Source organism: Aegilops tauschii, chromosome 3 (genome assembly GCF_002575655.3).
Source record: "Aegilops tauschii subsp. strangulata cultivar AL8/78 chromosome 3, Aet v6.0, whole genome shotgun sequence".
Lineage (NCBI taxonomy): Eukaryota > Viridiplantae > Streptophyta > Magnoliopsida > Poales > Poaceae > Aegilops > Aegilops tauschii.
The window spans coordinates 410,612,127-410,633,802 of NC_053037.3; the positions used below are offsets into that span (position 1 = coordinate 410,612,127).

The following is a 21,676-nucleotide window of genomic DNA, read 5'->3' on the forward strand; positions in this document are numbered from 1 at the left end:
TGCTCGGAGCTTCATTTTCAAAACTTTTCGGAGAAATTGCTCCTTGGTATGTGACTCATCCATTGGTCCAATTCGTTTTTGTTCAGCGGTTTATACATACCTTGCAAAAATGTCGTATATTATGGGACGGAGGGAGTACTACTTAGTTCAACCAAATGAACTAAATTTTAAAATGGAGGGTACCTTTAGGTTCTATATTTGCATCCCCAGCATTCAATCATAATTTTATTTTTTTGAGGATGAATATCCTTCAATCATGATTTTTTTTTTGTGAGACAATGAATTTTCTTTTGTGACAGGTCAATCTTTTTATTTTTTGAGAAAAACCTGTAGCCTTCAAATCATGATGGAACTTGGAAGGAGATGGTGAGGCGAGTCGAGCCCAGCCCGACATTTCTTTTTTTTTTAGAACAGCCCAGCCCAACTTGACTCAAGTCATGGGCTCAAATACGCCGTACTTGCATCGAACCGACGGAATTCACAAGAGAAACTTGCGAGGCACACGATTGAGCCCGAGGCCCGAGCTCTCCAAAAGCCAGCCACCGTCCCAACCCGACCCGGATCCATCCACAACTCTCCTCCCCTCCCCTCCGATCCAACCCGCACCGAGATGGCCCGCCCGCCCGCCGCCGCCGCGGACCTCAAGCGCAAGCGGAAGCGCCGCCGCCGCCCCAAGGCCGGCAAGGGCGCGGCCGCCGACTTGCCCGACTTCTTCTCCAACCTCCCCGACGACGTCGTGCTCGCCATCGCCAACCGCCTCCCGACCCGCCTCGCCGTCACGCTCTCCGTCCTCGCCCGCCGCTTCCGCCACCTCCCCACCCTCTACTCCCACCTCGACTCCGTCAGGTTCTCCGGGCCCGCGTCCCCGGTCCCGCTGCCCGCCAGCCAGCCCAAGCTCCTCCGCCGCCTCGACATCGCCCCGCCCAAACGTATCAAGCCCTCCGCCCTCCGCCACGTCATCAACGCCGCCGCCAACCACGGCCTCTCCGAGCTCGCCGTGCGCCTGCACCGCCGCGTCTGCCTGCCCAAGAACGTCTTCGCCATCCGCTCCCTCGCCGTGCTATCCCTCAACACCTGCAGCGTGCCGCCCCTCTCCGCCGTCGCCTGCGCCCGCCTCCGGACGCTCAAGCTCCACCGCGTCTTCATCAAACAGGTGGTCCTCACCGCCATCCTCTCCGCGGCGACCGGGCTCCGGACGCTGGAGATGTTTCACTGCACGGGCTTGGACGCCGGATGCACGGTGGAGTCGTTGACCGTGAGGAGCTTCTTGTTTATGCCCAACGTGGAGCAACGGGAGGTCACGCTGAGAGCGCCGGGGCTGAGGACAATCACGCTTCACACTCGACCCAAGACGCAGAAGGTGCACCTGGAGCCTTCGCCGGATGTCAGCAAGGTATACCTGCACGTCGCCAAGTCCCAGGAAAAGGTTCTCTTCAGGATGCGGCCGTTCTTGGATGCTGCCACAGGGCTAGCTTCCCTCACGCTCAGAGGCTGTGCTGTGAAGGTGAGCTCTCTCGCATCCATCCTACTCTATCAGCTATTACTGCAGTGTTAATTTGTCTAGATCTGGAGTAGGCTGCTGTCCAATTGTTCACAATACTGGTCATGATACGTGGAAGAATATGCGTAGCTGATGAACGGAAGCCTCAACGAGGCTACGTGTTCCTTGGTTGCATTACAGTGTGTTTGCCTTGTCACAAGTCAATGATCCATGTATTTCAAGCTACAAAAGTAAGTGATCAATTAATATAACCTTAGGAATGTCCTCCCTGGATTTGATCCATGAAAACTTGATTTTAGGAAGGACAGAGTAGTTCGACCATGACTGTACTTTGAGTCACTTATTTTGGGACGGAGGGGGTAATACTTTGAAGTTACAGTGAAGTTACTTACTTGTAATACTTTGTATGGTGCATTGATTCTTATGTGTGTGGCAATGCATGCTGCTGACAAAGATGCGTCACTTATTCTTATAAATATGAGAAAGACAACTTAAGTATTTGTGTCATGTAGCAATTTGTAGATTCCAGGAAACAAGTAGTTGTTTGAGTCAGAACATAACAAGTGGTTGAAGGCACACACTACTTAACACTTTTATTTCGACGTGGGTTTGGGTCTAACCTAAACAATTAAACATGCATAGCTTAATTTTATCCCATCTGGAGATTGAGTTTTTACCTCATTTGTATATTCGTATCTTATTCCTTTGCAGTTGTTAGCTGGTGAATATAAAGATATTGCGAAGTTGCCAATTACATTTGAAGGGTTGAGGATATTGTCAGTGAGCTTGGATTTCTCGCGGGAATCAGAAGCTGTTTTCCTGGTGAAGCTGCTTCAGAGCTGTCCTAGCCTACAGCAGTTGACCGTCTCGGTATGCATCTTATCATCTACGGGTTTCAGTTCATTGAGAGATGTATTATTATTATTAACACACCTTACTTCATGCTAGGCTGCTGAAAATAAGATGACAGAGGCATCCTTTAGTTTTGCTGATCACAAGAAGATGCTTGCAAAGGCTTCATGCCTAACTAATAGCCTGTTGAAGATCAAGTTTCTTGGGTTCAAGTCTGGAGAATATGAGAAGGACCTCCTCGTTTTCCTATTAAATCGAACCAATAAGCTGAAGAAGATTGGGGTGCAGTTTCCAGCAAGCGAAGAAACCGCTGTGAAGTGGGCTTTATCTGTGAGGCCAGCCCCAATCGAGAGAAGATCTACTATGTTCAACAAGGGCTACCTGCAGTTGGAGTATACCTGATAACTTACACGATAGGCATACACCACATGTTTTCAGTTTCGCTGCACATACTTCCTTTTGGTAGAACTTTTGTCCTTGACTTGTGGACATGACACGGGCGTGATGGTTACAATCTCGAGTGGTTGGGTTCAACCCTTCTTTACATAGCTAAGTGAAGTTAGAACAGAGTTTGAGACAGACATATGAAAAGAGCAGAGAATATCTGGGTTGTGTAATAGGTTGCACAAGAACAGGAGATGAGTTTTACTTGTGTTGTCGTAATGAAACCTCAGTTGCTTTATTGCTTCCTTTATAGTACAGTAGTTCTCAACAGTTGGCATAATGTTACACACAGGTAGTGCATTTGCACTCAAACATGCATGTCATACAGCAACACCAGTACAAAGGGCTGCTGCTCCAGAGCCTGGCTATGTGGTGATTACTGTGAAGATTTCGCATAGACCGTGTGCTCGTGTTTGCCGCTCCACCTGTACGTTGGTGACATTGGAAGAGTATAAACTGTCTATGCTAGGTGTCTGAAATTCAAACAGCGAAAAAGTATTGGTGGACTCAGTCACCTGTTGGAATCATCAGATGGGACTTGGAGCTCGTGTCCCGAGGTGAATGGTTCGAAAACACGGTCAATGTCTTCATTCTTCACCTCTTCAACGGTTGCAGGACTCCACTGTTGAGATTGTATGTAAACCCATTTAGGCCCCAGTTGAAGAACAGATGTGCGAGAAAATTTTGTATTGAGAGAGGGGAGGGAGAGGGAGACCTTAGGTGCATTGTCTTTGTCGATGCTCAGAGCTCTAATACCCTATCATGAAACAAAATTGAAAATAGGCTAAGATTCAACCAAAAGACTCGTTTGGTTCATTCATTGTACGATTGCAATACCTCATACACATCACCAGTAATGACAGATCGGAGGATGTTCATTGTTAGTCCGAATTCCTTCTTCAAACACTCCTGCAGACTCTGCTTCCGACCTTCTCTAACCTGAAAAGTAGAAAATAAATCGTCAAAAACAGTAGACTTACTGGCTTAGCTTATGCAAGCAAAAGAACCCCCAGCCTACACCGCACTCCATAAAAAGATTTCAAAGTATACAGTGTTTTGCACTAGCAAAGCCATATCTAACAAAAGAATGACTAGTGTGGCTATTAATGGCAAGTGTAGGCACATTTTTAAACAAGAACAAAATATGAAGCCTACACAACAACAAAATTGTCCACGGATAATGGATGACGCGAGAGTTCCTACCGATCGCAGTGTGATCTTCAATCCAGTAGGAGATGATCTTCTCATACTCTTCAGGACTGGAGCTATCCATTGATTTCCGTCCACACTCACTTCTGAATCCTACATCCACAAGCAAAACAGTAATTTATCATTCTATAAAAGAGAGGAAAATCGTTCGTCTCATTATACGGCACGGCAGTTGTGCTGTTCATAGAAGGAATGAAGACTAGTAAGTGTATGAGTGTATCATTTCTGCCTTCCTCCTATGTAAATGAACCATAGAACCAGCATGATAAACCAATTACAACATTCTCCTAAACTGAATGGCCGAGGGCGATATAATTTTAGGTGCTAAAGTGAATACATCAAAAAATTTGAATTTTTTTCATTATCACATGAAGATGTGAAGCAACTGAGTGTAGAACGAGCAAACGCGGACTGGTAGTTACTGAACAACAGATCAAGAAAATTGACAGATAAAATTAATAAGAAAGAAGCAACAGTGTGAAGATTCATCATAAGTGCTGAAGCCTTACAAGTGCTTTCAAGATCTCCTCAACAGTCTCGGCTGAGAAACATTTGTCGATAGTTGAAAGCCTATCAAAAATCGACATCCAGTGTCAGTTTGCTTCCATAAATAAATAGAATAATTACTAGTACATTACTCAAAGAAACCCTTTTTTTCTTCAAATAAGTAAACACGGAATCCTTACAACAAATAATGGAATTATGATATTTATCAAGAAATAATCCTTAACTTGTTTAAAATACTCTCTTGATCAAGTTGAACATCCGTAGAGAATTCCTCAATGACAGCTCGGACTGCAGACTCGTCGCCTGTGTTTAAATTCAGTAATTGTTTTTCAAGATCTTCCAATTTCTGCCATACATATTATAAACTAGTCAAACTACAAGCAAACCAATATCAGCAAGTATTTTGTTAATCAAGCTACAGATTGAGAATATCAGATTTTTGTGCTTGGAACCAAGCAAAAAATACTGTAAACAAAACAATACATCAAGAAACGCAAACTGCTGGAAGACTTACTTCAGAATGAACAAAATGAGTAGCAAGACCGGCAGCAATCATTTCTTTTGCATTCAGTCTAGCACCAGTCAAAGCCAGATACTCACCTAAAAGTTAAGAAAGAGTGAAAATAAGGAGATTGAAACTGAAATTCCTATTTATAGTTAATTGGCCATGACCAATTTTCTCATGCCAAACTCATTCATACTGTTTGTCCCAAAAGGACAATATCCCTCTGAGTAAGCCATTTAAATTATTATCTGGGGATGTGAGAATGGGAAATTAAACCCAATGCCTACCTAAATATCCAGGGAGCCGAGAATGGATATAAGAAAAGCTACAATCTGTGTGTAGTCCAACACTTGCCTCAGGGGTGGCAAAAACCTACACAAACAGAAATGATCCTTATGAGAAACTCCAAACAGATATATAACTACACTGGAGTATATATTACTCCCTCCATTCCGACTTATAAGATGTTCTAACTTCTTTCTGAATTGGATGTATATACAGACGTATTTTAGTGTGTTTGTTCATTCACTTCAGTCTGTATGTAACCTATATTGAAATGTCCAAAACATCTTATAATTCAGAATGGAGGTAATATTCAAGTTTGATTGGATCTCGTTTAAAAAATTATGCAAGTATTATTTATTTACAGGAACAAAGTATCAATAGAAAGGCATTGAATATTACTTTGATGTATGATCACTAGATTATTAAGGTGATGCATGTACAATTTTTTTTGAGAAATCTACGAACGAATTTATCACTAAAAGCCATAAGTGTGGCATAAATTGATTCGTACTGTTTTCTCTGTGACAACTGCAAATTTCAGTGGAGCAACCATGGCTGCACCTCCACCCATGACAAGTCCATTAACCAGGGCCACCTGTATGAATGCACAAGCGTATATTTTCAGAATATAACATCTCCAGTAAAATAGGGAATTTTCCTCAAATATGTCACAAGGGCATCACCGTGGTTTTCTTATATGTATGAATGTGATAGCAGAGCCAGTACATCCTGTACACAACCTCGAGGCAGGAATCATCTGCAAAGCAGTCATATCAATATCTCCAAACAGCCTTGCTTTGTTACATGCAAATATAAATCACTGATGATGCAAATCAGGCAATACAGCACGGGGACTCTGAGAATCCCACCTGATGATCTCCCTTCGTAGAACATCTTTAGGTCCCCACCAGCAGAAAATGCGCGTCCTGCTCCCTGTTGACCAACAAACCTCACATTCATATCACTTGTGACAACTGACAATTGCTGAATATCACAACAGTTTCAAAAGAAAGAAAAAACTTCTGTCGCAGGACACGAGTTTTAGCACCATGTAATGCTATTGCTGAACATGACATTTGGAGTAATTGACAAAAAACTACCACATTTCACATATCCGTCCCACAGAACTACCACATTTTGAAAACTGACCAAAAACTCCAGATTAGTGCTAATTTCGTGACAAAAAACTACCAGGTCGAGTTGATGACCGTTTTTATGATTTTAAACCTGTTTATGACATGTGGGACCGGCAGCAAAGTCAACTCTGTTTATTTTGACCGTCAAGTTAACCGTTATGACAGGTGGTACCCACACGTCATCATCAACCTTCTTCTTCCTCCCCTCCTCTCTCTCTTTGGCATTTCAACAAACACCTCTTGTGCATGAGACGGAAACAGGGGAGCTCCGGCCGCCTGCTCGCTTTACACCACGTCGGACCCCAGCACGAGCGCCGGGTGAACTAGCTCCGGGTCGGCTCTGCCTCGCACTGCACGGCGGCAGCCTTCGCGGCGACATCGATGTCGGTGTCGCGAGCTACTGCTCGATGGTAGATGTGGGCCTGGCCGGTCGCCGGGCGCGGCCGTGTGTGGGCTGCAGGGGACGGTGCGGCACTGGGAGGAGGAGGCGGGGCGAGCCGTGAGCGCGGGTCTGGGAGGGTTCACGCGGCGGAGGCAGAGGCGGGAGCCGAGCAGCGGCGGGGCTGCGGCGAGGCACGCAGGCCGGCGGGCAGCGCGAGCGGACGGCACGGGCGGTCTGCGGCGGCGGGGCCGGCAAGCTGCAGCGGCAGCAAGCCAGCAGGGGGCGCGGGCAGGAGCTGCGCGGCAGCAGGCAGGGGAGGCCAGGGGCTCGCCGGTGCCGGCAGCAGAGGCCAGCAGCGGGGACAACGGCGGTAGCGACAGGTAGCAACAACAGCAAATAGAGCAGCGGCGGCGGCGCCTAAGAGCAGCGACGAGCTTCGGCAACAATGGCGGTGGTGGCGAGCGCCGTTAGCCGTTAGCGCGGCAGCCATCCCGACAGGTGGGCCAGCTCTGTCAGAAAGGGGTTTAAAACAGTTAAATCGGTCTTCAACTCGACCTGGTAGTTTTTTGTCACGAAATTAGCACTAATCTGGAGTTTTTGGTCAGTTTTCAAAATGTGGTAGTTCTGTGGGACGGATACGTGAAATGTGGTAGTTTTTGTCAATTACTCCGACATTTGGCATTTCCTTTGGATTAGCGAATATATATACTGTACACTGGGTAAAGTTCAATCAGTTTCTTTGTTGCGTTGATTCCCTGAAACTTCTCCAGCTATGGAAAAACACGATACTCTTCAACACCAGCCCTGGTTACCATCCTAAATGTGCTGCGGCATGTGCCAATGAATACGCACCTTGAAGATGACAAGCTTGGCATCGTCATCTTGCTCCCATTTCTCCAAGAGCTGCGCTAGGAGATAGACCTAGAAGCAAAGACAAATAAGCAGTGGCGACTCCAATTATCAGCATTCCACAGGACCTCCACTGCAAAAAAAAAAAAAAAAAAACACTTCTAATCGAACATCTCCCGAGCCAAGAGCAAGAGGGCGCACCACTCTGTCGTTGATGCCGTTGAGCTGGCGCGGGCGGTTGAGGGTGACCACCCTCGCGCCGTTGATCTCCTGCCCGAGCACGACCTGCGCGGAGAGTCGGATTCCCGCGTTCGGTGAGCCGATGATACCGCGACGAGACGAAGAAGAGAAGCAAAGAATCAATCGTGCTGGATCCTTACCTCGTTGGGATTGGGTTGTTCTTGAGCCATGGCGAATCGGGAGCTGGAGGTTTCTTTGACGCGTACCAGCTCGCGAGGTGAGGCGGGTGCTCAATTGGGGTTGGTGAAGGAACCATTGGTGTGGGAGGGGGAGAAGAAGGGTAGGGGAGTGGGTTTTTTTTTTTGAAGGAGGGGAGTGGGTTGGTAAGCCGGGAGTGAGGTTGGGGTTGGTGCGACCTGCGACGTGTCGGAGTGGGGACCGGGGCTTGACTATTGTTGAGCTGGGTAGTTGAACCGAAGATATGTCCACGGAGACGGGTTACCAAGGAGTGAATATGAAAGTATTTTCTCACGGACTTGTTTCCTCAACACCAAGTTGTTGATGTAAAACGAGAGAGACAAAGACAGAAAAGTAAAAGTGAATCCTTCTTCTCTTATTCATGATGGGATTATAATATAAACCCTCAAGAAGTCATAGGTAGGATGAAGCCAGCCACATCGCCTCTAATTCATCATGAACAGTGCTTCTGCCATCGCTTGTAAATTCCGTTCCCCGCCGAGGGCATTTTGGTCTTTTCACGTGAAGGGGTATAAATTGAGCGAGCGGTCAAAACCTAGCCCCCAATCCCCTTCCGCCCCGAGCCCCGCGCCCCACGCCCGCTCCATCTCCGCCCGTGCACTTCGCCGCCGCCATGCCCCTGCTCCTCCCCTTGGTTTCCTCCTCTTCTAGCTGTCTCTCCTCCAGCCGCATCGTCGACCATCTCCCTAACTCTTTATCCCATCCCTGCAAGGCAGTGCCTCCCCACGTTCTCGATCCGGCGTTGCCGTGCACGATGGTTTCGCCTCCCCATGTTCTTGATCTGGTGTTGCTGTGGGTAGGCCACACTATGGTAGAGCAGGGGCGGTGTGATTTCCGTGATGGGTATGGAGGACGAGGACCAGGGGGAGGGTGAACAGGACGGACATGGGGAAGGTGTTGCGAGGCCGGAGATCCAGCGGCGCTCGAGTCGCAGTGGTGGGCCGACCATCACTCCCGACCGCTGGTTGTTGTTCCTCATCCCCAATCTAGGCTGTATATGTTTGGCCCTGCCATCTTCTTCCTCCCAAGTTTTTGCCTCTTGATTTCTTTGGTTCCTGATTTTGATTTCTCGATTTACAATTTTCCTGAACATGATATGTGCAGATCTTATGAAGAAGAGAAGAGGGAGGATCTTGAGGAAGAGTCCAGAACAAGGTGAAACTTCTCTCGTGGACCCTGTTTTTGGCACAATACATTGGGAGCAGGTATGTTTTGTCCAGACTCGCTCTTCTTTTTCCATGTCGTGTTCAACCTGTTCGATATTGGCACCCCTGGAAAATATTCCCAACTTGCCTTGTATGGTTAATTCGTTATGGATCTCCAGTGCAGATTTGTTGCTGCTGGAATGGATAATGGTTAGTATGACGTGATAGTTTGTTGCCCTTGGAATGATCTGCTTTTATATGCTATTAGCATGAGTGATACTTTTAAATTTTGTTCAATTGTGTCCTTCGATTCAACACATGCTAATGTGAAGTTGTAACTTTTCAGAAGAACAAAAGCAGAACGAAGCTATGGTTTTACTTGCAGCTTGGTTTTCACATTCTTCCCAGGTTAATCTTCACTATTTTCTTTAGCTCAACTTTATGTTGCCTTTGCTTTGTACACACCTCATTAAAACCGAATCAAGAGGCATTATATTTGTGTAGATGGTGCCCGCCATCCCAGTATGCCTCCTCATTCTGATGCTTTTGACCCGCCCGCAGGTATTGTAACTTCTTCCTGCTTGTTCTTTAATTTTTCGGCTCAACCCGCACGTTTGTTTATGCTCCTTGGGTGTGCAATGTGCTCAATCTACCCTTTTAGCTATTTTGGTTGATGGTCGATACATATGCAAAAGGAGAGGTGGTAGATACAGATGTGAAAGGAGAGGTGTTGACTTTGAACAGGCTTTCTAACATAAATAACTCCATATGAAGATGAATTGTAAGGATGCAACGATAATTATGTCTGGTGACATGCTGACATAGCCGTTACCTCCTGACGTGCTTCACCGGGTTGGTCCATCTTGTCAGAATGTGTTTGGATTACAGAGTGGCTTCACCGGCTTTAGATCCATGGTCTCAATAGTTTTGTTGTTCCTGGATTATATCTTATTGCTAGCTGCATTGCTTTTGGTCTTCGGTGGGCCTTCATTATTTATGGGGTATAATTTGGTGCTGGTCTTTGGGTAGTTTTGGTGTGTCAAATAAGACGTTGATGGCTAGCTATGCTTTGCTTACAGTTCAGAACTTTAGATGCCTATGAGTTGTGATACCTTCTGTTTTGGTTGTAATGCCTGACCATAGAGAGAGGAACAGCGGACATTGAGGATTGCGGTGGCTGATTTTTTAATTTGTGTTTGCCTCAATGATTCTCATTTATCTTAACTTCCATTTACTCAAGACAATTACAACATTGGTAGAGAAACTTCTATTTTGTTCTGTTCTTTGCTATATGATACATCCCAACAGAACTGAAGCAACTAATTTATTCATGAAAATGGTTGGTTTAAAGCTCGAAAGCGCATACCGAGATGGCTTTTTTCACAGCTTCATGACGAAGTAAAATAAAAGCTTATGACCGAAGAAACATGCTTGGATAGGCGTCCTTGTCGACCTCGCAGTCTCCAACCCATCCTTAGGTATTGCAGCTCCTTCCAATCCAGTTTACTCCCTTTTGACAATTTCCTTACTTGAGCCTTGGAGATATGCACTGAATCGGCTAATGTTTGCTCTAGGAATTTCCTTTTGTAGAGAGGATGTCTTGCCGAATGTAGTTTTTAGTTCTTGATCTTTTTTATACAAGATATCTAAATACTGTAATGACTCTTGCTGGGAAGCAGGTTGTCATATAAGGGGAAAACTTTAGAAGTTACGCGACGTAATTTAAATCATGTGCAACTTGTTTGCTTCCTTGTTGTTTTATTGCATTCGAGATCTTTACTATTTTCACTGTCGAAAATGCAGAGCAGATCTTTAGTATCTTGAATTATCAGTTAAATTTGTTAGTTGTGAGATGCATATGATTCTGGCTTCATTCACAACCATTCATGTGGTTTATTCGGTTTGGTTGGTCGTTGTTAGTACTTTCATGCCATCTGATTATGTGGTAGAGTGCTTCCGAACTGTGTGTGGGGCCGGGTGTTGTCGGTCAGACCTGAGCACCCTCGCCGGCGACTTGCTATCTAACCCATCCACAGGTTTTCCTCTCTTTGATTTTCCTGTCCAAGTCCATGATTTGGTTTATCTTGGTTGACGTGCTTTTTTATGTTACATTGGTGGTCGATGCAATGAGAGGTGCAAATGCAAGGCAAGACGACATTATATAATTTGTCCTGTGAGTTAGAATATCCATGTGCTATTTATTATGGTGCGGCATCAAGCATGTTGATTGATTCTGAAGCATGAGTAAACTGTAGTAAGCTGTGTGTACAGATTCCTGATTATTCTGTATGATCCTCTATTTTTTCCTTTATGATCCTCTTTATTGTGGTGCGACACCAAGCTTGGGTTATTTACTTGCTTCCACTGTGATTTCTGGGGAGGGCACTTTATTGATTTCTCAAACCTTGGATCTAGACATGTAAATAGTTAAATGATATATTTTGCTTTTCGATTAAATATGATACTAACTAAACCTGTCTATCTTATACAAGCTGCAATCTATTCTGAAAATTCTGTTTATAAGGTACCATCAGCTATGACCCTAATGGACCCCGAATAAAAAGGAGAAAACATTTGACACTTATCGTGGCCAACCATGAAACCGTGTTTCAGAAACTGCATCATAGCACATATTTCAACCACCGTTTCCTGGTTTGTAATATGTACTAGCCTTCTGAAAAAGACTGAGGCTGCACTTGTTCCTGTTAGGTACTTGTAGCAAATATTTACTAACTTTTGTTCTTTCGATCAGATAATAAAAGTTTCATGTCTCTTAATAAATTTTAGGTTGTCATGTTACAAAAAGGCCTATCTACAAATAGGTGGACAAGATAAAACATTAAAAATAGACTAGAGCATTTTCCATCTCCATTGATAAGAAATAGGTGAAAAGAAATTAAACTTACTCTTTTCCTTCCTTGCGTAAACGTCTTGTGCTGCTATGTAGAAGAGGTATAATCTTTTTATATGGTGAATCATGAAGAAACTTATAGCACAGTGCTATCATCTATGGTATTGGTGAATAGTAGCCATAGTGGTTTAGGATCTTTTTCATGTGTTGGCTAATTGGTTATTGATTGTAATTGCCAGTTTCTCTTCACATATGAACCATGCATACTTGCTGGTGGGTGATCCAAAAATGATCTCAACCAATAAAACTTTTAGCGAGTATGTAAGAACTGGAGTTCTGGATATGGATAGCAGACTACTTTTGATGGTACTCAGTTTCTTGAATCCTGTACATTTCACAAAAACAATATGTTGCTTTCAATGTTTTGGATTTTACCATGTGAGTGCCTCTGGAGAGATTTTTTAATTGCTTTCTTATGCTTCCACCTATTTTCTTCCAGAACGATGATGTGCTTTCTGCTAAAATTGTACACTATGGTGTTGATAAGCATGAATTATTTGTTGTCCTCACATACAGTCGTAAGCCTTATTAACTTGATCATAGTGTTCTCTTTTTATTTGTTAGCGGCATGATTGAAGGGCAAGACTACCAGCTGGTGAAGGAGAGGATATGTATTCGGCGTGTCCTGAAGAGGTAGTCCACGAACCGGCAATGGAGGAAATAAGGTAGAGACGGCAATAGCAGCAAGTACGTCAAGCGCCAGGGATGTGGATATGGTGTGGCATAAAAAGGTAGTCCACAAACCTCTGCTAGGTGCTCCTCTCTCACCTCTTGCGTCCTTTGGGGATATTCCTTCATTATTTGGTTACCTGTCAATGCTCGGTCTTGTTTCCCACCTTGTGCTTTGACTTCTTGCATTTTTTTCGTCTAAGTTATTAGGCTACTGCTGCCTGGTTTGCCCATGATGAACCACTAATTATGATGCACTGATGGCTGGTCTACCTTTTTTATGCTTTTTTTAGTGACAACATTCAGACTTAATGTTTATTACTTCATTTCAGAGTTTTAAATTAAGACATCGCGGTCAATTTATATGGTCTTCTGAAGTTTCCCTTCCCTTTGTCATATTGGTTTGATCAAATTAATGGGAAGCCGGCATTACTTTGATGTACTGGCTTATAGTCTTATTAAGTACTCCCTCTTCAAACTAATACAAGACCTTTTAGATCACTGCTTACCTTTTAGATCACTAAAATAGTGATCTAAAAGGTCTTACATCTTAGCGCACATTTAACTACTGTATTTGTTGTACTATTGTGGATGTACCGCAGAATAAAGCAGTCCTCCATTTTTCTTCTCTGCAGGCTGATGTTCTTGCTCAGTATAAGCCAACAATGGAGAAACTGACCAAGCTATCTTTCATGATCAGTTACACAGCAAGCCTATATTTTTGCTGCTTCTACATGTTGCTGTGATGGTCATTCGGCCCATTTTCTTGAACCTGCACTACAACGAGAGATCTGGGCTGCTTCTTTGTAGCTTCCAAACTTGAAATGTTTGTTTGGAAGTTAGTTTAGTTTTTTGTTGTGGATTCACAACTTCTCACATGTACCGTCCTCTTAAACCTTTCGATTTCCAAAGAAACTAAAAGAAGATATGGTGGTATGGTCTCAATAGTACAACTTAAAGCCTTCCATGCTTTATATTTTCTCTGAAATTTGCTCTTGAAGAATCATGTATCTATGTTAGATCCGGTGAGAAAAGGCGGCTTCCAAGCAGAGGATGCGGGAGTGTTGGCCACATTTGGTTTTCGACTTGAGTGTCTAAATATTCTCACAATACTTGGCTCCCTCTCGGCCTTTGCGCCATTGGCGCAATGAGTCATCTAGTATATATAGCCCCCGAAGGGATGCGACCGAAGGGACACGAGGCAACCGCCTCGATTAGGAAAAGAAGGGATTAATAGAATTAATTAAATCCTAACACTCTCCCTAATCCATGCTTGTTAGTGTAAGTATCATCATCTTGAAGAAGCTCCTTTAAAAATTCTGTGGGAAAAATATGAGGAGATAGGTGTTTGATATGTTGCTAAAACTCCTTCAAACCCAATGGGAAAATAAGGAGAAAATGATACAACATATAATGGTTATTGTCTCTTTTAACTCAATACGAGAAAACTCATAGAGTTTAGACGACAATAAGTATGTCACATATACTTTCTTAAAAAGACCACGGTGGGGAAAACAGAAAATATGACATATGGTCTTGTGTTGATATTACCTCATTAAAAACCTTTATGAGAACCTATAAAGTAAACTCATGAAGGGAAAAAGAGTATAATATGATGCTTTTAACAGGAACAATTCAGGAAGATACTCCCCCTGATTCTTGCATATTCCGAAGTCGTCATATACCAATTCCATGAACACATTTCTGGAGCGTAGAAGTTGGTAGAGACCTGGTGAACAAATCAGTCGCATGATTTGACTTGCAATATATGCAATATAGTGATATTGCTTATTATGTAATATGTTTGCATCCGGGCAACACAAGAAAGATTATCGTTGAGATAATGGTTGGTGGATGTAGCCATGAGGTCTGTTTCGAAGACTCTTCATGAGAGGGCTACCACACCTAGTAGGAATACTAAGTTTGTCTACGATCTGACATAGTGGGGATCTGATCAATGTATCCAATGATATCAGTGTTCACATTTCCGTGAAACTGGAAAAAAACCAGAACAAGATGTTTGATGCCTTGGAGATATCGAAAGATATTCTTGAGTACCAACCAATTGTGTTTGATGGATCCAATGGCATTATGGAATGTTGAGTCCCAATATCTCATTTCCATCATCTCTTGGTCTAAATAGACCTTTCTCTATGTCTAGAGAATGAACTACCATGAGAGTTATGGATGGATAAGATTTGTCCACAATGAATTTCTCCAATATATTTTGGATATAGACAACATAGTATACCATAATGTATGAATGAAGGTGCTCAAGTTGTAGTAACGAGCGGTATTTTGGTTTACCCAAATCCTTCATTTTAAACTCCGCCATTTAGATGATTACATGTGTCATCATTGCAGACACACAAACATGGATAATCATCGTTGTAGGAGTAATCCTTGTGTATAAGGATCTCACTACGTCAGTTGTACCATATGTATCGACAACAATAAGTCGTATGGTGACTTATTGATTTTACACAATGTATGTCGCATTTTGTATTTCGATTCAGAATTGAGATTCCATCGGGAATCAATCATATATGTCTGAATCTAGTGATCGACAAGGATATGTAATCATTACATCTATCAACTGCAGAGATAGATGATTTTGAACCGCCAAAGATATAAGTTATCGGAATGAGATTCCACCTCTGGAGAATAGTTGGGTATCTGCGTGAACCCTTGTGCTACAATACTTGCTCTTTGTTTCACCACCTCATTGTTCTCAATTTTGTTTCCAGAAGAAAACTGGTGTAGGTATTGCTTATGAATACCTTCCCATTATTGAGCAAGATCATTTCTACCTAGATTATACCCTTTGCTTGAGTTCAGTCCGAGTGTTGTTCACACTTTGCCATGGCCATGGTCTTTGGATCTGAATCATTTGAAAGGTTTTGCAATCTAGCTGAGAAATGTATGTCGACAGTTGTAGACTTCCGGTTATATGATTCTCCAGAATCTATATATATATATATATATAGTAAATATCGTTACCCATGGTGACTGCTCGCGATTTCCCAATGCGATTGAGTCGGGTATTCAAATTCCCGGCCATTGTGTGCACTGTGACCTGGGTTGGCGGGGGTTTCCCGTCCACTGGGTGTATACTACCCATTAGGTGTCTGTCAACGTGAAGTTGACTTGCATTTACTGAGTCACGGGCCTTGATATCCTTGCTTGCGAGAAGCTGAATCCTGATGTACTTCTGCCATACATCTCCCCCTGTTGCTTTGAACGGGGAGTGGAGTGAATTTTGTTGCTACCTCCACTCTTTCAGGCGTACTTTTGCGGGATTGTAGGATTGTGTGACACCTTTATAGTCAGTAAATGAATCTGGCAGGTTATTTGCAATGTGTTGCAAATCTTCTGAACGCATGGTTCAGATCTTTTGAGTACGTGGATTTGAGGCAGAAATGTGTTGAACATTCCACTAATTTCCTGGCATTCTTTATGGTACTTGAATTCTCCCCTAATGCCTGGAAATATTCCTCATTGAATCAACATACTGGCCTTGAATAACTCCCCATTCGAGAGGCTTGAGGTATTGACGGAAATACAATTATTCCTCACATAGATCCCAACTATATGTTGAGGCGCCAATGATGTATGTCGGGTGGTCATATCGGTATGCAACCGAATTACCGCAGATAGGAAATACTTGATAGATATCCACATATCAAAGATAGAGGGGGGTAATATTATGCAGTTCTGTCATGGGGGTGTAAAACTGCATTACTCCAACGTAAAGTTGGTAAGTTGCAATTCCAAAGTAAAGATAATGCAATAAGCTTAACTCTTTGGATAGGATTCCACCAAACCATTTTGAGTCTAGACATTAGGACAAATTGCTAAACTTCAATCCAAGGGCCATAGAGAAGGCACTCAAGGAGAATTCTGCAATGTTATCCATTCGATTTGCTTGAAATCGATGTCAGGATAATGAGCCAATGGTTTCGTGTGAATAAAGCACACACTTAAGACCATCATGTAGATATGCCTTTTAGAACCATGGAATACCTGAATTGCCTAGTCAATGGATGGGAAGAGCCACTTACCTCAACTTGATGCATGCAAGGAGTCTGAGTGGTTCAGCGTAGTCTTTAAGGTGTGCAAGCCTTAAAATTAACTTCCTTGTGTCACTTGTAGTGCACATAAAATCCAAATGTTGTTAGAATTTAGCATCATAATAACCATAAACTATTGGAATTGCTGATAGTTTTGGTTTCAACCCAATGTCTCGATGACCAAGGCGAGTATGCCAAGTTTGTCATGTACAAGACACTCTGGAAAACTAACTCGTACGCAACATGTGCTACGGGTTGTGTCGTATGTGTAGTACAATCCAGATGATGCACAGAGAATGTGCTTGCCATATCCGTTGCATATGGTAAAGAGAGTTATTTCTCTTTGTTGTCATCATAAGTTTTGCTATGGAAACTATTTTAACGGATACCTCCATAGTTTAGTAGGGTACGAGTTAAACCTGGGAAGCAATAAAGCATCCCGATGTTACTCGAGTACCCATAGGGATAGTAAATATGACTCGAGTTGAGCCAACAAATACCTCATCGCGTCTAGCGATTTTAAAATATCTCATTTCTCTCAATGAGAGTGGAAACATTGGACTTCCCTAAGTATAGAGTTTGTGGTGCATATGCCCACAAGGCACATATCATTTTTCATCGGATTGACTCCCGTAGAAATCTATATATAGACATGCAGATTCTCAATATGAAAATCATTGTCAGATATATAGAATACATACAAATGTATATGCATCAAATTGCTGATACAATATACTGTGATATACAATATATGATGACAACAATACTTATGTTGTTGTTACAACATCGTAAATGGACATTAATTATATTGACCACTCAGGAGATTGAAAGACTATTTATAGTCCAAACATGTCGGTTGAGGCATATTCAACCATCACATTCTCCGTGCCCATAGGGTCCCGTCACAGCTGGTGATGTCGGATTGAAGGTTGAAGTAAGATTCAAACATTTGCCCTTGAGGTTCATTGTATCCCAGGAATTGCTGATACAAAATAATCAGATGCCGAGATCTGAATGTAATGCCTTATGATATATAAGACACCATTTTTCTGTTAGCGGTGTGATCTTGACCAGAGGTAAATCCAGGATTCCACACATTATCCCACGGGACACAAGAGCGATCATGATGTCCATGGCCCAGATAGGGCAGTGGTGGCCATTGAGGACGAATGCCTCAAATTCTCTAGCCATCGGTTACCAGAGATAATTAATTTACTATCAGTAAATTAAAGACCATCATGGTTAGTGTTGTAATGAATTTGCAAAAATTAATGGATATTTCAAGGAGTTAGCTTGAAACCATTAGTGTGAACTTCAAATCGTTAAGCATGACATCTTGTAGATACTCCCCAAAATAAATTTCAGGGTCCATCTCTCAGCACTAGAGAGTATAATCTGATGAAATCAGTATATACTTCTAGTACCTTATGTCGTAACCTAATAAAATGCATGGGAGATCATAATGTTGAGCAATCATAATGTCAAATATGACGAAATGTTGGCTTAAAAAGTAGTTGTGATAATCTGCAAAGCAGTAGATCTACACACTACCTTGTGATCCCAATACATCAATTTAAAGAAATCACTAAGAATTTTGCATATCAATTCTTGCTCGTATTAAGCCAAAAAGGCTCAATTAAGATGAATTGATTTTTATTTTGCAAGAAATTGAAAATCTCAATTGCAAATAGTAGATGTAAGTAATCTCAACATGTAGAGTAACATGGAAATATATTACATCATAGTTTATTCTGGAGTACAAGGTACTCTACAGATATACACTACTAATGTAGTGGATAATAAAGATGTTGCAAACTTGATCCTCAAGTGAAAAACTTTTGTATAGATCTCAAATTAAATGAGACCTTCTATCAAACTGCAAGATAATTCAGCGCAGTGAATTAATATTTTGCGAGAGAAAATTGATCTCAATCGCAATGACATTATTTTGCGAAAGAAGAAAATTCTCAATCGCAAATTAGTAATGTAGAGGTACTGAATTTATCTTTGCAAGAGATAAAAGAAAAATCTTAATTGCAAATAATAGATGTAATTATTCTCAACATGTAAGAAACAAGGAGATATATTACATCAACATATTATATGGAATACGTAGTACTCAACATTTTTACAGTACTAAAATTTAAGTACTGTAATTAGCAGTGTCTAAAACAGAGTTAGACAACTGTTAATAGAACGCAATCCGAATTAATAACCAAGATAATATAGGTTTAATTCGGGAAATTCGTCCGACAGGGAAGGAGACGGTTTCCTCTCCCTCAGGAGCAACCGCTCCCCCGCCCTCCCTGTGCAGCAGCGCCCCACCCATCTCCACTGGCGCCGCTACAGCGGCTATCACCGGCGGGGACGGGAGGCCGTCTAGGGCTACGAGGCGACGGCGAAGGCGAGGAGGGGGCTGAGGCGGCGAGTACCGTCTCGGCGCAGCCGGCGCTGTGGCCGAATCCAACGGCTCTGTGGCCGAGTCCCGCGGGGGAGCGAGGGCGGAGCGCGGCGCATGGCCGGGCGCGGGGCGCGGTGCGGCGCGGCGCTGCAGCCTGGTGCCGCATGGGCGCGAGCGCCGCAGTCAACGGCAAGCGAGATAGGCTCGTCATTCGGGCCATGAGCACCGACGTGGGTTGCAACTGCTGCCTCCGCTTTGCCTAAAAAGGGGAATCCGTGCCGGGCTGAGGGCCACGAAAGCCAGAAGTAGCGCCGGAATGGGCACCACCATGGGTAATAGCGACGCCGAGGTCGCGGCCGCTCTGCAAGGGCGCCGTGCCGTGCTGCCCCGCCTGCTGGAGGGAGGAGCGTCATGCCACCGGCTGCGTCGACTCCTCTCGTGCGCCGCCAGTTAACGGTTGCGCCTCAGCGTGTCGCGCTGAAGGACGCCACGAGGGTGCGGGCGAGGGCCGCCTAGAACGCGTCTGGATGGTCAGCCGGCCGCCGCCCCGTTCGTTGCGGCGTCGCCGCAGGAACCGTTGGTTGCCATTGGTAACCACACAGTGGAGAGATTCATCCATGTACGTGAAAAATACGGTAATCACTGGGCGATTAGTTCGTTGTTAATTGGAAAGAATGAAATTCAAACTGGGCTACTTCTTGGACAGATGCATGCATGCAAAAGCATGCTCGAGTCCTGGATGGCATGGGGCAGCGTTTGATGTCACGAACGCCATCCAGAAGCAGGATACCGAGCGCGCGCTGTATTGCAGTCGATGCAGGGTAGTCTTGGCTCCGCCGCTAGTCGCCGAGCGCTGTCCGTGGGCTGCCGCCACCATGCAGACAACCCACAACCGTCGTTGTTCAGGTGTCTATGTAACCGTCGCTTTGGAGCGAAGGAAATCTCTCTCGGTGGTAGAGCGTGCTGATAACGTGTCGATGTAAAACGAGAGAGACGGAAGATAGAGAAGTAAAAGTGAATCCTTCTTCTCATTCATAATGGGATTATATATATATATAGCCCTCGAGGGGTGCGACCGAAGAGAGACGAAGCAACCGCCTTGATTAGGAAAAGTAGGGATTAATAGGATTAATTAAATCCTAACACAAGTGAATATGAAAGTATGTTCTTCTCCCTCCGGCTTAAATAGAAGGAAAATTTAATGGTGCTAATTTGGTATTGTAATTGTTTATAGTTTTTTTCTACTATAAAGTTGGGCCAAACTTCACATCATTTGACTTGAGTAACTTATAAGTTGTTTTTGTGTGTTCACATGACTAAGATCAAAATTCAAAATGCCTTACAAGCGTTTTTCTTTAATGCCTTTTAACTAGGCATGATGATTTTAATGGTGCTCATAAAAGAGTAGAGAATTGAAATATGAAGGGAGCATCATGAATCATATAGCAAACACATTTAAGCCTAGCTCACTTCCTATGCATAGAGATTTTGTAAGTAAACAATTTATTGTAGCAAGAATCAATTAGCATAGGAAGCAAAACAAGTATAACTTCAAAACTTTCAACATAAAGGGAGGAAACTTTATGTTGTTTTTTGGGAAAAAAAACTTCCAATCTATTCATCTTCAATCATGGTAGTACAACAAACACTAGAAATAATAAAAATTGCATCCAGATCCGTATACCACCTAGCGACGACTACAAGCACTGAAGCGAGCCGAAGGCGTGCCGATGTCATCGCCCCTCCTTCGTCGGAGCCGAGCAAACCTTGTTGTAGTAGACAGTCGGGAAGTCGTCGTGCTAAGACCCCAAAGAACCAACGCACCAGAACAGCAACCGCCGCAGATGAAGAGTGTAGATCAAAAAGGATCCAACCTGAAGAGACACGAACGAAGACGAACGACGAACAGATCCGAGCAAATCCACCAAAGACAGATCCACCGGAGGCACACCTCCACACGCCCACCGATGATGCTAGACGCATCATCGGAACGGGGGCTAGGCGGGGAGACCTTTATTCCATCTTTAGGGAGCCGCCGCTGTCTCGCCTTCCTGAGCAGGACACAAACCCTAACAAAGCTCGAAGAAAGATCTAAAAACAGAGCCCTCCCACCGGCAAGGAGCGAGATCCACTCCGCCTCCATGGCCCTAAGGCCACCGGAGACGGGACGGACCGGCGCCGGTGCCGGCGGGAGGCAGAGTACCCTAGCTTTTTGGAGGCGGCGGCTGGCTAGGTTAATGGAAGGGATGCACGTAGTACTCTCGCTAGATGTGCAGGAGCGATGACAAGGACCATTGTTGATGTGTCGTCCGAACGTTGGGCTTCGAAACTTGATGTTGTTGAAATATATATAAGCATATCTTCCTCTCTCA

The 21,676-nt window shown here is 43.7% G+C and overlaps 3 protein-coding genes across 10 annotated transcripts; 2 read left to right on the top strand and 1 right to left on the bottom strand.

Moving 5' to 3' along the window:
- The first annotated feature begins 551 nt into the window (after positions 1-551).
- Positions 552-3,035, top strand: LOC109752915 (FBD-associated F-box protein At5g60610). The gene is made up of 3 exons (XM_020311832.3): positions 552-1,504; positions 2,213-2,371; positions 2,450-3,035. Exons 1-3 carry the CDS (start codon positions 611-613, stop codon positions 2,753-2,755), a joined length of 1,359 nt encoding a protein of 452 aa, XP_020167421.1. The 5' UTR covers positions 552-610; the 3' UTR covers positions 2,756-3,035.
- Positions 3,014-8,223, bottom strand: LOC109752916 (3-hydroxyisobutyryl-CoA hydrolase-like protein 5). Of its 2 annotated transcripts, XM_020311834.4 has the most exons (15): positions 8,051-8,223; positions 7,872-7,955; positions 7,674-7,742; positions 6,173-6,236; positions 5,987-6,060; positions 5,815-5,898; positions 5,306-5,390; positions 5,028-5,113; positions 4,738-4,859; positions 4,516-4,576; positions 4,001-4,099; positions 3,635-3,736; positions 3,513-3,554; positions 3,313-3,419; positions 3,014-3,222 (listed from the first exon to the last, which is right to left on the bottom strand). In XM_020311834.4, the coding sequence occupies exons 1-15, from the start codon at positions 8,078-8,080 to the stop codon at positions 3,174-3,176; spliced, it is 1,158 nt and encodes a 385-aa protein (XP_020167423.1). In that variant the 5' UTR covers positions 8,081-8,223; the 3' UTR covers positions 3,014-3,173. The 2 variants fall into 2 exon arrangements, with proteins under 2 accessions (XP_020167423.1, XP_020167422.1); XM_020311833.4 differs by having other exon boundaries at positions 3,313-3,554.
- A 429-nt stretch (positions 8,224-8,652) lies between these two features.
- LOC109752917 (uncharacterized) lies at positions 8,653-13,804 on the top strand. 7 transcript variants are annotated; one of them, XM_020311835.3, is made up of 8 exons: positions 8,653-9,101; positions 9,213-9,313; positions 9,433-9,463; positions 9,600-9,661; positions 9,758-9,814; positions 10,640-10,731; positions 12,729-12,895; positions 13,469-13,804. In XM_020311835.3, exons 1-6 carry the CDS (start codon positions 8,948-8,950, stop codon positions 10,658-10,660), a joined length of 426 nt encoding a protein of 141 aa, XP_020167424.1. In that variant the 5' UTR covers positions 8,653-8,947; the 3' UTR covers positions 10,661-10,731; positions 12,729-12,895; positions 13,469-13,804. The 7 variants fall into 7 exon arrangements, 5 of the variants coding, with proteins under 5 accessions (XP_020167424.1, XP_045090851.1, XP_073366814.1 ...); XM_020311838.3 differs by having other exon boundaries at positions 8,715-9,075; XM_020311839.3 differs by having other exon boundaries at positions 8,715-9,072.
- Positions 13,805-21,676: the final 7,872 nt, after the last annotated feature.